At 31.4% G+C, this 19,046-nt stretch overlaps 1 protein-coding gene across 4 annotated transcripts in view; it reads right to left on the bottom strand.

The window, feature by feature from the left end:
• Window positions 1-210: 210 nt before the first annotated feature.
• The window catches only part of LOC105219779 (ceramide transfer protein), a 43,201-nt gene continuing 24,365 nt past the window's right edge, over window positions 211-19,046 (bottom strand). For all 4 annotated transcript variants that reach the window (XM_054228498.1, XM_054228496.1, XM_054228497.1 and 1 more), the window contains exons 6-10: window positions 3,092-3,319; window positions 2,724-2,955; window positions 2,444-2,646; window positions 801-936; window positions 211-700 (exon numbers count right to left, since the gene is read on the bottom strand). In XM_054228498.1, the coding sequence (XP_054084473.1) occupies window positions 573-700; window positions 801-936; window positions 2,444-2,646; window positions 2,724-2,955; window positions 3,092-3,319 (927 nt within the window). In that variant the 3' untranslated portion in view covers window positions 211-572. The remainder of the gene's footprint in view (window positions 701-800; window positions 937-2,443; window positions 2,647-2,723; window positions 2,956-3,091; window positions 3,320-19,046) is intronic.

The raw sequence follows: 19,046 nt of genomic DNA, 5'->3' as shown, positions 1-19,046 counted from the left end.
TCGACTAGTATGTATAGTAAGTATTAAAACATTCTAAATACGAAATACTCTAATCGTCAACTACACAATAACATCAAATCAAAGCAACTCCATACAGGCACTCAGTAAACCTACAATTTATCGTCAGTAATCAAACGGTTTAGCAATCTGATCTGCCTTGTTGTAACTATTTAATGAAATTACATTTAAATTAAAATTTTTGTAAATATATGCTTAAGGATTAAAACTGTATTTATTTTCATCATTAAATGTTACATTTTTATTTATGTGCAATTTTAGTTGTTTTTTGGCAATCACAAAATTTATCCACTTAATAGAAATAATCTTATGTCTATAAAGAATTAAAATTAAAAATAAACATAAACATAAAACTGGAAATCATATGAGCTATCAAGAAGTTAATAAAATAAAGTAAAAGTTTTTCAGTTTAATTACACAAAACGTTGCTACAAAAATTTCACCATAATCCAAACTCAGCGCCGTATTAAATACTTAATATTAAGCAAGAAACAACGACTATAATAGACAATTTACTTACATATGTTATAGAAAAAATATTATTTCTACAAAAATCAAAACATGATAGGTTTCTCTTTACATTGATCTATCACGTATCCAGTGAAGCGTTTAAGGAACTTAGGATATTCGCGCTTGTAAACAGCGCGTAAAGCTGATGCAGGTGCCCAACCACCAGGATTTACTGTAATATATATATATATTAATATAATATTAAAAATATCGTTAATATCGTTTTATGAAAATAGCTGAATAATAGCTTTTTAACCCCTACTGACACTTACCAACGGAGCAGTATGTGATTTTACAAGTTAATTCATCTCGATTGAGGGCATCGTTTTTAGTTTTTCCAGGTGGTAAAAGCGTTTGACAAGCTAAAATCACTGTCAAAAATATGCGAACACATTTGCCATTTTTGGACTAAAATACAGAATAACCGTTAATTAATTGAAATTTATGTTATATACATTATAGGTATAGTATAAAATATATGAATTTTATTTTCTCGATACTTGTGAAACAAATACAAAAGTAGGCTGTTAAAAGTACTTTTTTAGAACTTTTATTACTAATCTATGAAACATCTTTGACTTATTTTATTTAAGTGATCTTATATTTCAAATATCAAAACCACCCAGGTAAATATGTAAGGAACATATTTTTCTTTTTCATAATAAGAAACACCTCACAAAATTTTCCCTTTTGCCACAAACAATGAATTTATTGAAAAAAACATTTAAGGAAGGGCTAAGTTCGGGTGTAACCGAACATTTAATACTTTCGCAATTTATTTATGTAATTATGTATATCTAGACCATTTTTACTCATTTTGGTCACCAAGCTACAGCATATCCAAAATTATATGATCACTTGATTTTGCTAAGATATCTCACATATTAAACGATATATACGGTTGAAAATCAGTATATGAGATATATGGGTCTGGAGGAAGTATTGGCCAGATTTTGTCCGTCTTCGGGACAGAGACACACTATTATAAGCAAAGCATCCTCTGTGAAGTTCTTTAGAATATCTGAGAGATTTTTTTAGATGGGCGATGGTACACTATAAATGACGTACTTGTATAAAGCTCTGGTGCTTAATTTATAGATAGTAAAGTAAACGAATCATATGGACAAAATTATGGTATATGGAAAATAGGCATTGTTGTGAACAGATTTCGCTAATTTTCAAACTGTAGAATAAGGATGACAAAATAATAATACGAGCCCTGAAAATGGTTTTTGGTCGATAAGTGGGCGGCGTCCCGCCCATTTGCAGCCCTTCTGTGCCATCTTTACCATGAAATTTAGACTTTAAAGCATTTTTAGTAGTTTTCAACATAACCTTTACATGGAGGGTAGACAAGGTTATAATCCGATTTCCTCCATTTTTAGACTATATAAGTAAATAAATGTTCAATGAAAACGACTCTAGAGAGTTTGGTTGATGTAGCTTTAGTAGTTTATGAGATATGTACAAAAAAAACTTAGCAGGGGCGGGGCCACACCCACTGCCCCAAAAGTGCGATCCTTTGAACCTAATTTTACTTTCATAATTTGGCATTTTATATTTTTTCGGTTTTCGTCATTTGTAGGCGTAGCAGTGGTCCGTTTTCGCCGATATTCGAAAACAACCTTAATATAGTGCCAGCAAATATGTGTTTCATCAAGATATCTAAATTTTTACTCAAGTTACACAGAGGAACAGACAGACATCCGGATTTGAAATCCACCCGTCACCCTGATCACTTTGTTATATATAACTCGTTCAGTTTTGGGTGTTACATACAACCGTTATGTGCACAAAACTATAATACTCTCTTAGCCACTTAGTTGCTAAGCAACTTTGTTGCGAGAATATAACTAAAAAGAATACAAGCAAAAAGACTTGAACTGCAGTTAAATTACATAATAACGTGACTTACTTCTTGTTTAGAATATTCTGTCGAGTTATTACATACAACCCACATATCTATCGCATCATCATCTAATCCTTCTGAAATTTCGCGCATGTGTGACCAGAATAAGGCATCACGTTGACTGGCGGGCCAGATTCGTTTATGTGTTTGTAAAAAGACAAATGTGTCCGGGGAAATTTTCTCTAATATTGTACAGTCTTCTAATGTAGCTACAAAATTTTTAAATACATAATAATATATAAATATTTACAGATCTTTAGGTTTCGAAAGACAATTTCATACTTACTTTCCCATTCATTACGGAATTCGGGCATAAAAAAGTAATGACACATTTCACGGGCTGTTACCCCATTAACACTGTGATATGCTTTCAATGGATCCATCACTAAGCCATTCACTTCCTCTTCCCGCTTGTACATTTTTATTTCACCTTCATCTGCAAATATTTGCCAACCGTTACCTCCTTGGCCAACACCTTCGCGTGCATAATGTAACTGTTCGCGGCAAACGCGATCGATCTGTAAAATAAATAGTCAAATATAAAAAAATTAAGTTACATACATATGTATACGCATGTACAACTCAAACGAATGCGTTTTTAATATAATTAATAGAATATAAAGGTTAGCATCATTTTTAGTTATATTACATTACCTCAGGCCATAGAATATGGTTTCTAGCTAAGCCCCCAGAACCGAACTCATCTGTACTTGGGCTTTTTCCATTTTGCTGAGCTTGATATGGCACATTGGCCAGAGTCAAAGATTGTTGCGTTTGCAATTTCAATTTCGCACGAATCTGCATATCCTCTTCAATCTTTTCTAGCCCAGTTTCAACAGCATCGAAGAACTCATCTTCCGGCAAAGTGGAATGAGGACCCTCCTGAAATATTTAAATGCGAATAATTAAATATATCGCAGACGTCAATATTATGAACTTAATATATAAGAATAAAACTAATTATAATTGTGATATTCCAAACTAAATGAGAATTTTCCAATTAGTATATGTAAATTAATTCCCGTATCGCGGGAATTTATAAAAAAATATAATTTTCTATCTGCAAACGCGCAGAGAAATAAAATACGTCATATCGGTACGATTGCCGGAGACAAAATCTATCCTTTATTTTCAAGTTACTAATATTTATACATTTTCTTATTATTTACTTAGGGTTATTACATATTGAAGCTGAGTTGGAAACAAAGAAAGTGTCAATTTACATTAATATCATATTCAGCATTTTTAGGCAGAACGTTAAGTGTTCTGTTTTAATTTTATTATGCCTTCTTGTGAGGTCTACAAATATTGTTTGTATAAGAATGGATTATTCTAATGCGAACGGAAAAAGTATATCGAATTCTTAAATAAGCAAAGATTTTAATTTACGATCCCGCACAAGTACAAAGTGTAAAGATTCAATATTGTTTACAGTTATGTTCAAGTGGCTGTGTGGAGGCTGTCGTTAACTCCCCCCTTCCTAAGATGAATCGTCCCCGATTCACTATTATTTTGAGTTAATTTATATATTTGATCTAAAAGAGCATTATATGTGACTTCTTGTAGTTGCACATTTTCTATTGGTTTGGGAATTTCGCGAGATTTTTTTAATTTTAATATTATGTAAATTATGAAAAGTATTCCCAAGATTAAAATGATGTACCAAAAATATGAATAGACTTTGATATCCTTATTCCGTTCTGCTAAAATGTTTATATTATCTAATTTTAACAGTTTATTAGTTGTTTCAATATATTCTAAAATTTCAAAATTATTGATATGGTTGTTTTTAAAATAATTCCAGATTTTTGTTTCTATATTTTCATAAGTTTGATTATTAATCACTGTATTATTTTCAAATGTTATTAAATATGTTCCATTTAATGTTTGATTGTCTACAATATTTTTTCCTGAGATTAATATTGCTCCTGGTTTTATTTCTTCTATTTTCAAATTTTTCTCTTTTAATTTTTTAAATTTTCCTTGTTTTTTATTTAATATTTCTGATAAACATGTACTTTTTTTATTTAATTTGCAATATGTTTTTGTAATTTCAGTTTTACAATTTTGAATATTAAAAAAATTATTATTACAATACGTTATGTTCTGATCAATTATAAGCTTACCATCTAATTGAGCTATGGCTCTTACATCATAGTATTTACATGTTAATTCTATTTTAGGGTATTTGATATAAAGTATAATTATATCTCCTTTTTGTGCTATTTTAAATTTTGAAATGTCCATTAAGTCTGTAATGGTCATTGTACCATGTTGGTAATATGTTATATTTTTTAATTCATCAAAATGTAAAATTGTTGGATTTAAAATTCCTATTTTCCCAAATGTTATTGTATTTATTATATTTTGTAGTTCATGTATAATGTATTGATTTCTTCTTCTTTTGATTTTTCTGGCTGTGTTATCACCTTTAATATTATTTATTGTATCAGTTAATTCTGTTATTACTTTAAAAATTTCTGAATTTGTAGTAAATTGTTTATTGTTATTTATTGTTAGATCATTTAATCTATCATTTATTTTTATGAAATCGTCATGGTCTGGAGTTCCTATAAATAATTATGATTTTATGTTATCTTTATGTATAATTCTATTTCTATTATTTATTATTATCTTATTTCCCAAGTTTTCTTTAACTTGTTGTTTCTTATACCTAGGTTCTAATTTATTTCTTTCTCCTATTATTTTTTCATAAATAATTTGTCCAGGATGATATTGCTTATCTGTCCTATGTTTATTATGAGACATTAGCATTTTTTCTTGTGCTTGTTTTAAAGTGGTTGGTAAATTTTCATGGCTTACCTTATTATAAAGTACTTCATTTGGTTTAAATTTCGTTACTGAATGTATTGTTTTATTGTATTGTTGCGCTGCTCTAAGTACTGTTTCTAAATTACTGACAATATTGTATTCTTCTTTTATACATCTGGCTATTTCAATTATAGTTGAATGAACTCTTTCAACTTGTCCATTAGTTGTGCTATGACGTGGATCACAAAAGTAAATTTCAATATTTAACCTTTGCATTAAGGATTTAAATGTTGGTGTGGTAAAGCTTGGTTCATTATCTAAAGTAATTTGTTTTACATCTGTGAATGTTTGTAGTAATTCTAAAACCTTTTCTTCGATATTTGACTTGTCTTCTATATGCTTCAATATTAAAAATTTTGAATAGGCGTCTACACATGTGATAAATTTTAGTTTTTGTGCGTAAAAAATGTCTAAGTGAAGCTGTTCTCCTTCTTTCTCTGGAATTGGGGCTTTACCTATTGGTATTTTCTTAGGATGGCGATCATATTTATTTTTATTGCATATCATACAATTTCGAATGTATTCTTTCATTCTTTTCCTCATTTCGGGCCAATAATACAATTTCTCTATTTGTTTAAGATTTTCATTATAGCTTCGATGAGCTCTATTATGGGTTTGTTCGATTAATCCGGACTGATCTTCTCTATTAATAATATCCATTGGAAAAAGTTTGGTAAATACAAATTTGTTTTGAAAGGTTTGTTTTAGAGCTTCTTGGATTTCGTGCAAGTCTTCAACAGTGCAGTGAATCGCCGTCACTAACTTTGGTTGAATATATTCTTTCAAAATCGTCATTAAATTTTCTATTGTATCATACTCTATTAAATGCCTTTTATTCCCAAATGTTTCGATTAACTCATGAATCGTGAACCTATTTTTACTTAGTACAATTTGCTGTTTAAACTGATTTAATGGTTTTTGTGTTTCCTTTATTTGATTGTTTTCACTACTCTGTGCTGAGTGTTCTGAATCTTCCGATTCGTTTGTTAAGTGGTTTAATTGAAGACGGGAAAGTGCGTCTGCTACTACATTGGTTTTACCGGGTTGGTATACAAATTTAGGAGAGAATTCTTCTATAATTGCGTGCCATCTTTTCATTTTTGGATTCGGGTTACGGGGTGATAAAGCAAATGTTAATGGTTGATGATCAGTATGTATTTCCAAATTGGTTACACCGTAGAGGTAATTTCGTAGATTTTTTAGTGCCCAAACAATGGCATAAAGCTCCTTCTCATTAGTTGCGTAATTTCTTTCAGTTTTATTAAGAGTTTTTGAGATGAAGGTAATTGGTTTACCTCCTTGTGATAGTACCGCACCCATTGCAAAGTTAGATGCATCGGTAGTTAATACAAATATTTTTGAGTAATCAGGTTGTGTTAATTCCATTTCTGAAGCCAAATGATTCTTTAATTTATTTAATGCAGATATTCCTTCGTCATCTAGAGTTATTTCAAATTTTTTTGATTTATTTTTAGAAATCCTACCATTTTCTCCCGATAGGTATTTTGTCAAAGGTTTGGCTATCGCTGCATAGTCTTTAACAAATTTACGATAATATCCTGCAAGCCCTAAGAAACCTCTTAATTCCCGCAAGTTTCTTGGTATTGGATAATTTAATATTAATTTTATTTTATTTGGGTCTGTTTTGATAACATTTTTAGCTACTACATAACCCAAAAACTCTATTTCTTTCGCGAAAAATTTTGATTTTTCTAATGAAATTTTCATATTAGCATTTTTTAAAATTTCTGTAATTGTTTCCAAATCCTTTAAGTGTTGAGTTATATTTTTTGAAAAAATAATTATATCATCCATATAAACGTGACAAATTTTTCCAATATGTTCTCGCAATATGTTATCCATTGCTCTCTGAAAAATTCTAGGAGCATTTTTTAAACCAAAAGGCATTCTCAAAAATTCATATTTCCCATTATTAACGGAAAAGGCTGTTTTCTCAATATCATTCTTTGACATTAAAATTTGATGAAATCCTGATTCTAGATCGATGCTTGAAAAATATTTTGCTTTGCCTAAATTAGACAATATTACGTTAGTATCCGGAATAGGATAACGATCGGAAATTGTATGCTCATTTAGCTTTTTGTAATCAATTACCATTCTAAGTTTTGGTGTTCCATTCTCATTTGTACCCTTTTTTGGTACCACCCAAATAGGTGAATTATACGGACTTTTACTCGGTCTTATGATATTTTCATTAATCAATTTTTTTATTTCTTCATTAATAAATGAATTTACAGGTAAGGGATATGGATATTGTCTGCTCCATATCGGATCCTCATTCTTCATTCTTATTTCCGCTTTTACTTTTGTCATAAAGGGAAAGTTTGTATTAATTCTTGAATGCATGTGAGCAATTTTTTCTTTTATATGTGTTTTAAGATCTCTCAATTCTTCATCTTGATTTTCATTGTTTGAACTTTCGGAATTATTTTCCGAATAATAATTGTCATTATCACCATTCATTTCTGAGCCACTTTCACCCAATATTGAATAGTTATCGTTCATGTTGCCGGTAAATTCATCGGCTGGCGCTTTAGAGAATTTTTCCTCTAAAATAATTTTGTTTAGATAGTTTTCCTTTTCTATATTGTCGGTAAATACATCGACTGGCGTTGTAGAACTTCTTCGTTCCACAATATTTTTTGTATATTTATTATTTTCATTCTGCTGGTATAAATCTTCAGCTGGCGTTTTAGGATCTTTTTGTCCCAAAAAAATTTTTTTTAATATAATATTGCCGGTAATTGCTTCGGCTAGTTTTACGGAATCTTTATGTTCCTTACCTTTTTTATTTATACCAATATTTTTATCGGTTGGTTGTGCGGAAACTTTTTGTTCCTTGACTTTTATATTTTCTCCATTTTTATTTTCAAAATAAATGTTCATACTGTTTGCTTCATTTTTATTATTATTTTTTTCCATATAATTTATTTTCCCATTGGGCACATCGATAAGTGCCTCAATTTTTTTAAGGAAATTGTATCCCAAAAGGAGATCCGATTCTAAACCTTCTATTTCGTAGAAAATTCCTTCGACCCCAAATATGGTTATTATATGATAATACTTTATTATGGAATAGCCGTTCACGGTTTTTATCCGTTTATAAATGGCTAGTTCGTTTTTGTTATTATAAACCCCAGGCTTAATGTAGCAAGAGGTTGCTCCTGTATCGACTAGAGCTTTTAAACTTTTCTTTATTTTTGAGTCGTAGAGTTTTAGATAGGGGAGTTCATCCCCTCCTTGTCTAAAAAATGACTCTCATTCATGTTGTTTATTTTTTGGGTTTTTTCTTGTGGGCGAAAGCTATAATTGCTTTCCCTTGGTCGTTTTATTCCTTGGTTGTTTTTATTTGAAATATACCTGTTTGATTGGTCCATATTGGCTTGATGGCTTGTACTGGCTAATGGTTTTCCAAAATTTTGGTATTTATGGTTATTGCTTTGTTGGGGCTTTTGGTAAGTTTCCCTTCGGTATAATCTAGACATAGATGGATCTATGTCCATTGGTTCTGGTTTTCGCATGTTGTTCCTTTGAGGAAATCGTAAATTATTACTTGGATATAACTGTTTTACTCTTGTCCTTTCATTTGCAAAATTTTGTGCAAATCGAGCTCTCTGATTATTGGACTCTAATTCCTGAGCTTTGGCCAATGCATCTGGCAAATCTTCCGGACAGAGGGAAAATATAATATCTCTTAATGGAGCGTTAAGTCCAGTTATAAAGATTCTAAGAGCCTGGTCTCTATTCTTTTTATTCAATTCTTTTGTTATTGGTGCGGCCCCTCCATAAGTCATAATGGTTTTATTAGTCATCAACGTTAGTTTTTTGTTGACTAAATTATAATATTCAATGACTGTCATTGAGCCTTGTCGTAGAACACTCATTTCCTGTTCTATGATATGTATTGGACGTTTGTCCGAATATGCAAAGTCGAGACGCGCGATTATTGCGTCAAAATTTAACACAGTACCATGGTTGGTTAATGTGTCATTTGCTTCTAGTGTAATTTTGTTACGCATAATCGTAAGGGCTGCGAAGTACTTTCGGCTACCTCTTATATATAGGCTCATAGCGTTATGTGCTGCTTCTCGCCAGCTAACATAAGCGTTTATCCTTCCCGCAAATTCTGGTAAGGATTTTATAACATCCAGTGACTCATGACACTGAATATTGTCATTTATTATTTCCGTCTGAAAATCTGTTACTCTGTGTGATTCAATTTCAACCTGAGTTTTTAATCTGTCTATTTCTTGCCTTAATGTAATATTACTTTCCGCAATCAGGCGCGTAATTAGATCTACCGTTAATCCTGCCTCATTAGCCATGATTAATTAATATTATTTTTTCTAAAGTTTAGAGAAAGAATTTTATTATTATTTTATATTTGTATAATCTCTTCTAGGAAGAGATGCTCTTCTATTCTGGAGGGTCCTTTTTTGTAGGATTCGCAGAATTGAGCTAAGTTATGAGGGTCTTTTAAATTTGTTATATGGCTGGTCGAGCCTTAATTTATATTTTTACTTATTTTTTATATAATTTTATATCATTGCGGTCTTTTTGATCTCTGTATCATAGCTATAGTTTCAGTTTCTCTCGTATCCCTATTATAATAATCTTCTAATGTGGCGTTTGGCTTTTTCCCTATATAAGAGAACACTTTGTTCATGCAATCTATCTTTTGTTTTTGTTGATAGTAATAATTAAAAACAAAACCTTCTGTATTCTCTTTATTTCCGTAATCGTTTAAATTGTCTACTATTTTGTTTATTAAGTCGTAATTCAGATGATCGGGTAGGGCGTCCGAGTCAGTCATTTCTTTAAAACAAATTTTATATAATTAGTCGTATAGACTTTAAACATTTTTATGATTCTCTGGAGGGTCCCCCCGAAGGTGGTGAATCGCAGAGTTTTTTATTTGTTATAAGCTGGAGGGTCCCCCCGAAGGTGGTGAATCGCAGCTTTATTTTATTTTATTATTGGTTGTACAAACCATAAATTATGTTTTATTTTTTTCTGGGGCACTTTTTCTCTTTGTGATCCCCACCGCAATTTTTGCAGTAGTATAATCTAATATACTTAGGTTTAATTTGGGTGTTCCCCATAAATATATATATATATAATTTTAATGTTATTAATCTTACTGTTTTCTATAAATTTTCCGGAACTTCCCACGTTGTCTTTTCTCCAATGTTGTCCTCTGAGTATAATTGTTTTCTTCAATGTTGTCTTCTGAGTATAATTGTTTTCTCCAATGTTGTCCTGCACTTCTCACGTTGTTTTTAGTGTTTTTTTTTTTTTTTTTTTTTTTTTTTTTTTTTTTTTTTTTATCGGTACTTTTTATTTAAAATATATTTTATTTTAACATTAATTATTATTTTTTGTTTACGCGGCACGACCCGTGTTATATTAAAGATTTAGTTAGTTTACGTGATATAGCACGTTTTGGTTTTAACTTTTTAATTTTTAATTTTTCTCACTTTTATTGTTATGCCTTTTTTTGCATATTTATTACTTTTCTCACAAGGATTTTATTTTTTCGTTATTTGTCCTTTATAAGGATCTTTTATGTGTGAGTTCAATTTAATGACCACGATCACGTATCCTTTCCTAAGGATATTTTTTTTTTCGTGGCCCCACGTTGGGCGCCAATTAATTCCCGTATCGCGGGAATTTATAAAAAAATATAATTTTCTATCTGCAAACGCGCAGAGAAATAAAATACGTCATATCGGTACGATTGCCGGAGACAAAATCTATCCTTTATTTTCAAGTTACTAATATTTATACATTTTCTTATTATTTACTTAGGGTTATTACATATTGAAGCTGAGTTGGAAACAAAGAAAGTGTCAATTTACATTAATATCATATTCAGCATTTTTAGGCAGAACGTTAAGTGTTCTGTTTTAATTTTATTATGCCTTCTTGTGAGGTCTACAAATATTGTTTGTATAAGAATGGATTATTCTAATGCGAACGGAAAAAGTATATCGAATTCTTAAATAAGCAAAGATTTTAATTTACGATCCCGCACAAGTACAAAGTGTAAAGATTCAATATTGTTTACAGTTATGTTCAAGTGGCTGTGTGGAGGCTGTCGTTAACTTGTATGTATGTGATTGGCGGGGAAACCGTTTAGCCGCTTATAGCCGAATCAATGATAGCGCGCCACTCCTCTTTTTTCCTCGTAGTTCGGCGCTAGTTGGAGATCTCAAGTGTAACCAGGTCGCTCTCCATCTGGTCCCTCCAACGGAGTGGAGGCCTTCCCTTTCCTCTGCTTCCTTCGGCGGATACTGCATCGAACACTTTCCAAGCTGGAGTGTTTTCGTCCATTCGGATAACATGACCTAGCCAGCGCAGCCGCTGTCATTTTACTGAACCAAAATCAAACTCTACAAGTCGCTTATCATTCCCGTCCTGATTTATGGTGCAGAAGCTCGGACGATGTCAACATCAGAAGAGACGACACTAGGAGTTTTCGAGAGGAAAATTTTGCGCAAGATTTATGGTCCTCAGGACATTGGCAACGGCGAATACCGCAGACGATGGAACGATGAGCTGTACGAGTTTTACGACGACATTGACATAGTTCAGCGAATAAAAAGACAGCGGCTACGCTGGCTAGGTCATGTTGTCCGAATGGACGAAAACACTCCAGCCCTGAAAGTGTTCGATGCCTCCACTCCGTTGGCCTCCACTCCGTTGGAGGGACCAGGTGGAGAGCGACCTGGTTACACTTGGAATCACCAACTGGCGCCGAACTGCGAAGGAAAGAGAAGAGTGGCGCGCTCTCATCGATTCGGCTATAACCGGCTAAACGGTTGAACGCCAATAACATACATTAGTTTCCAATGGGTAGGTTTGACTAAATAGCAACTGGAAAAACAGGAATAGCCAGACCGAAATCTTGACAGAGAGAGTTGTAACCGCCGTTCCAGAAAAAAATTAATTAAATTAAAATTTCAAACAATGATTAAAACTGGAAACCATATATTAAACATACAATAGCAGACTTCGATTTGCAGGGAAATACAGATTTAGGGATACAAAATGGAATATTTTTGTTTTTAATTTAGATAGTCCGGACAGAAACGACAAATGTTGGCGATCTAAAGGCTCTCCCAATAAAGCGAAATTTTGGAGGTGGGTCTGTTATGGTTTGACAGGTTTAAAGTATAGTATAACCACTCCAATATGTTTCGGTTCTTCCTAAATGGACTTGGATCCTGATTACATTTAAGCAGAATAATGCATCGATCCATTGGTTCAAAGGTAATTTCCACCCTAGCTCTAAACTTAGCTCTTTTCCATTTTTTCACCTGTCAATTATTCACGCGGCATTCTTGCTAAAATAGAAACTTACAAAGAAGAAAAAAACAAAAAAATTTAAAACTAAAACAATCTAAAAAAGCTAGCAAGTTACCTATCCTCAATTGTTTCACTTTTTTACACAAAAACTTTAGTTTTTAATTGAAATATTATATTGCCTTTACAATTATTTCGCACTGCGAAAAATAAAATAACGGTATTCATCCGTTATTCTGAATAAACACCAACAAAAGTCCTAATGAAAAATCGAATAAGCATAAATAACAAATTATAAAAAAATGTTTATCTAAGAATGCCAACACCAACCAAGTATAACAATACATATTTCAAAACTCCTTTTGCAGACTTTTGTAATATTATATAATAAATAAGTAAAATAAGTTTTTTTTTAAATATAACCTTAGCTATTTCATCTATGCTTGTTTAACGTCGACACCGTAAGGTTCTTTTTGTTTTTAGAAATAGAAAAAAAGGAAAGCATGCTTGGCGAATATGGAGGCGTCGTGCGGCATCGTTGCAGTATTGTTTTTGGCCAAGAATTTACGAACAAGCAGCGAAGTGTGAGCTTTTAAAAGCAAACAAAAATCACCAAGCTCATAAAAGCACGTCTAACCTTAGTGACTGTTAAAGGCGCATATTCGTATGTATACAATATATAAACATAATAAAAACAAGTAAGGAATGGCTAAGTTCGGGTGTAACCGAACATTTTATACTCTCGCAATTTATTTATTTAACTTAATCAATTTGACCCACATATTCGTCATATATATATTGTATAAAGTCCATTGAAAGTTGGAAACCATAATATTAGGTTAGAAGCACCGTGGTCCTCATGTTCGATATATGGGGCCTTGAAAACATATGGTTCGATTTTGGCGATTTTAAGAATGGGGCTGCCACACTATAAACGTAGTATTTGTGCAAAGTTCTGCACCGATATCTTCACTAGTGCTTACTTTATATATTGTAAAGTAAACAATTCAGATCGTGTTCAAAGTTCTGGTATATAGGAAGTAGGCGTGGTTGTGAAGCGATTTGGCCAATTTTCACCACATATTATTGGGAGGTAAGGAAACTATTACAATGGTTTTTGACCCATAAGTGGGCGACGCCACGCTCATTTTCCATTTTGTAAAAAAATCTCAGTGCAACTTCCTTTTACCATTTCTTATGTAAAATTTGGTGTTTCTGACGCTTTTCGTTAGTGAGTTAACGAACTTTTAGTCATTTTCAACCTAACCTTTGTATGGGAGGTGGGCGTGGTTAATATCCGATTTCTTTCATTTTTGGACTGTATAAGGAATTTTTGGACTGCAGAAAGTTTGGTTTATATAGCTTTATTGGTTTGCAAGATATATACAAAAAACATATTTGGGGGCGGGGTCACGCGCACTTTTCCAAAAAAATTACATTCAAATGTGCCCCTCCCTAATGCGATCCTATGTTCCAAATTTTATTTTCATAACTTTATTTATTGCTTAGTTATAGCTCTTTATTCGTTTTTGGTTATCGCCATTTTGTGGGCGTGGCAGTGGCCCGATTCCGCCCATCATCGAACTTACCGTTCTTATGGTGCCAAGGAACACGTATTCCAAGTTTCATTAAGATATCTCAATTTTTACTCAAGTTACAGCTTGCACGGACAGACAGACATCCGGATTTGAACTTTACTCGTCACCCTGATCACTTTGGTATATATAACCCGATATCTAACTCGTTTATTTTAGGACTTACAAACAACCGTTATGTGGACAAAACTATAATACTCTCTTTAGCAACTTTTGTTGCGAGAGTATAAAAATTTGCTTTATCAACAAATTTGAAACTTTGCGAAGCCTATGAAGCCTATTTTAACCTAAAAGTCAGTAATCAAAATAATCTATAGTGAAATTGTGGAAAAAAAAATAAAAATCAGTAATTTCTGCTTAAACATTTTTTACTTATTTTTGACATAGGAGAAACTAAAATTTAAATAAAATTAATTTAACCGGTGAAATAAATAAAATTAGACAATTTGACTTTTGGACAATGCACTCTGGATTTTGAAAATGTTTTTTTTTTGATTGAACTTCTGGAAGAAGCTATCAAATATAATCTTCATATTCCAACAAAGCGAACGATGTTTAATAAAGTTTTTAAATAGCTGTAGAAATTTACGAGTATTACTAATGAAAAAATATTTTGATTTGACTTGTTCTGTTATGGTTTTTCTTTTTTTTAACAAATAATTTAATAAAACAATTAATTAAACTGCAATTTACGGATATTTAACTAATTTATGTTGAAAAACATACCTCTAAGTGAGTACTGTATTATTTGGCGTTATTAAATTTGAAAAAAGTTTTACGAAATTGGATGTGATATCTTTATCAATTTTAATCTGATTAATCTTTTCTCTTTGAACTAAACTTACTGGAAATAAATTATAGTTGCATCATGGAACTCAAAGAGAAATGTTGTCTCACTTTTTGAGGGATCAATAAGATCCATTTTTAGTTCAATTATTGGAATGAAGTAATTATATATATAGAATAGAATGGAAGTAATTATATATATTATATATATATAATAGAATGGAAGTAATTATAATAATTGAACTAAAAATGGATCTTATTGATCCCTCAAAAAGTGAGACAACATTTCTCTTTGAGTTCCATGATGCAACTATAATTTATTTCCAGTAAGTTTAGTTCAAAGAGAAAAGATTAATCAGATTAAAATTGATAAAATATATATATATATATATATATTTGGCGTAGGAACCGCTTTAAGCGAAGTATAAAAAACGACCGCACAATGATTGTGAACAATTACCATATATAACATTTCTTCAAATTTAAACTGTTATAAACTATTTTTACATTCAATTTTCTTCTTTACAAATTTGCTTCGATGCAAATGAAATAACAAATTTTTAGTAGAAAAGCCAACCGACAACGGCAAAAACTCTTTACTAACAGTATCTATCTAACATTTCTGCAGTGGTGTTTACTATATTGGCCCTAACACACTGAGTAATTTATGGAATAAATGCGCTATTATTACAACATATCAAGTCGATCAATGTTGCCTTTAAAACTTTTAACAGTTTAGTTAATTCAAAAGTGAGCCCTCATAACAACCATAGGTGCTTTGGTAACATTCGTTTACGCTAAATGTCATTTAACCATTGTGTGTATTGTATGTATAAACGTAAGAGTATAGACTATAGTAGTGCTTTAAAAAATAATAACTTTGCTTTTGTCACTTTTTACCAGCGTTGGCAACCACAACTACTTTTTGACGGTCAAACTGGAACGTGCACAGCCTATTAAATTAAATGTATGTGTTTTAGATATACTATGTATTTCTTATTAAATAAAGCTTTGACATTTTAGGAAACATACTTTTTCGAATTAGTTTACATGGAAATTCAAACCGTAATCAAAATAATCACGCGCGATACGTTACTGACCTTGAAGCAGTTTGTAGTAATCATGGTGTCTTAATAAACTAAAATAATGAGTAAAACAAGGTATTTGTATACACACAATGGGAATTATCATTTATCCGTTAATATAATTTGAATCAGAGCAGTGGTGAATTATATAAAAATTAATAAACAAAATGCAGAAATCAAATGAATTAAAGATTGCAATTATATTGATTAAGAGCGATGTTTCCGTTATGGAGTTAATACAAATGTGTAGAATAATAGGACTACGAACAATTGCATGGACAATTTAAAGCAGCAACTAGTTCAGTGATGACGCAAGGACATTGTAGAAGATTAATAGGCACATTCATACAAACTCCCACAATAAACCTTTTTATTAATAGAGCATCATCGAATCGCAGTCTACACTGCGTCGGATATTAAAAGAAAGTCACATTGCGCATAAAGTGGTGACATTTCTGAACCCAACACAACGAAACTTTTGAGTTATTGATACCAAAAGCGATGTAACAAATTCATAATTTACAACCTTAAAACAGTAAAGCGCCCAATACACTACACCAGCATGCTGGCGCAGTCACCTGATGGTGCCAGCTGATTGATCGTGTATGTGCACAACTTGCTGGAGCAAAACCAAAACAATTTTGATATTTTTCTGATTGCACAAGCATGCTGGCGTAGTGTATTGTGAATTTACCGTATTTAATTGGAAGAATATTTTGGGGAGTATTTATTGATATTTATGAATCTATGCCGTGCTTATAGAAAATTATGAGTGAGCCGCGAAATAAAATACAAGAGCTAATAATACACAAGGATTGAAAAATTAGAAGAAATAGATCCTTAAGTCAACAGGGAAAAAGTTGTGAAGAAATAAACGTATCCGCACTATTTTTTTGCCTCTATTCATGGTGTAGTGTATGCTAAACGCTTTTTGGTACAATCATGCTAGTGTAGTACAGTATACTCTCGAAAAGTAAATCGATTGGTATTTTGGGTAATTTACTTTTTCGAATAATTTACTTTTCCAAATATATACATAAATTATCTGTTTTTATAATATTAAATGCATTTTTAAACTTAAAAAATTCATTCATTTATTTGCTTCAATAAAACATATTTACATGAAAACCATATTTACATTTACATACATACATATGTATTTACTATGAAGAGAAAAAATCTTGAATATTATTTTGCTTTTTTTCTTTTGCAATATATTTTCTGACCATTTTTGTATGACAATTCAAAAAGTCTGACACCTGATTTGCATCGTTTTCATTTTTAAACCAGTGGATCAAGTAGGAGAGTTTATTTACTAAAAAGACGCGATAAACAAGAGAGTAAGTGTTTTTGCAACATTGTAAAAAACGCTGCTTGCTTCGTTTCGAATTTTATATCACACTCTTTGAAAAGTAAATTTAAAAATTTAAAAATTTACTTTTTCGAGGTGCATGTGTAATCTTAAAGGTGATTAACTTTTCCGCGATTATTTACTTTCTGAGAATTTACTTTTCGAGAGTATACTGTATATTGGAAGATTGAGTTAGGGTTAAATTTGGATTTTAAAGATTTGACGATTTAAAATGTGTGTAAAAGCTTTTGATTACCGTCAATTATTACTCTTAATTGTTTTCTGTAAAATGTACCGTTATCTTCATAAAATTTACGGCAGCGTTAATTCGGATTAACTGCTCTAATTCGAGAGTTAACTCAGTTAACTCTGTTTGCTAGTGTTGCTAGTAGTTAGTGGGAGTTCGTGGCATTTTCGTTGGCAACATTGTTAAACAAGGCCGCTTTTAACCTATTGTGAATGAAAATATGCAATACTGACAGCTGTTTTTCAAATAAATGTAAACAAAAACATACGCATGCAATGAAATAGCTAATTTTTTCTAAAATGGAAGTTTTAATATTAATGTATTTATGTATATTTTTTTAGTAATTTGTGATTTTGTACTAATTGTGCGGCTAACAACCGCAATATTTGCTTTCTATCCAATTTTATTTTACCAAAATGGAAATATTATTGCCAATCAGCTGTTATGGGAGTTTATAACTCGCTTTGCTGCCATAACGCCATAAGTTTATTGAATAAAGTATTGGCATGTGATATTTTAAATAAAATGCTGAGCTTAAGTGAACTAAAGATTTTTCTTAGGCATAAACGTGATTCACTTTGAATTATGTCGTTATCTGTGAAAAATATAAATAAAATTCGCTGTCTTAAGTTAAATGTGTAGTCATTGCTGAAAAACCAAAATGATTTTTTTTTTTCCTTTTTCAACGAAAACCTTGTAACACAAAAAAAAAATTTCGTTCTTTCTTAAAAAAAAATAATAATTTCAGCACAACTGAGATGTGTCGTTATTGTGGTTAAAAAATTGTGCAACATGACAAGTGGAATAACGACACATTCTTATTTCACGGTTTATTGTACTACGCATAAGAATCCAATTTTTATACAATATGGACGATGAAATTGCGCACATTTCTGCATACTCTGCTCAAAAATCGTGTTTCACGTAAATGAGCAAAGAGTTCGATGTTGTAGTAAAACAAAAAAAAAACACATTTTATTATCATAACCGGGAATATTTATTTAAAAAATATACTTTGGGTTGAAAATATAAGTGTATATCATCTCACAAGGGATGGAATGCGGGGTGATAATAAGCGAGAAAACCTGTAGATCAAGCTTTACAACAGTCTGTCCGTAAAACAGACATACATCCGCCTTTCAATTCGTATCGTCATCCTGATCATTTTGATATTAACTCGATTAGTTTTATGTATTACAAACAACCATCATGTGAACAAAACCATTATACAAGTAGTTGCACAGTTGCGAGAGAATAAAAATTATATAATAAAGATGGTGCAGAAAAGCTATCTTGCAAATAATACAATACTAAAATTGAGGTATTTGAGAAATGGTTTGGTAAGTACCTCGAGGCACTTAAGCGGGATTCATTAAGGTATTTCCCA

The sequence above is a fragment of the Zeugodacus cucurbitae genome, chromosome 4, assembly GCF_028554725.1.
Source record: "Zeugodacus cucurbitae isolate PBARC_wt_2022May chromosome 4, idZeuCucr1.2, whole genome shotgun sequence".
NCBI classification, from domain to species: Eukaryota; Metazoa; Arthropoda; class Insecta; order Diptera; family Tephritidae; genus Zeugodacus; species Zeugodacus cucurbitae.
Note: the sequence above shows the minus strand (reverse complement) of the source record. Positions and strands in the feature narration are given on the sequence as shown.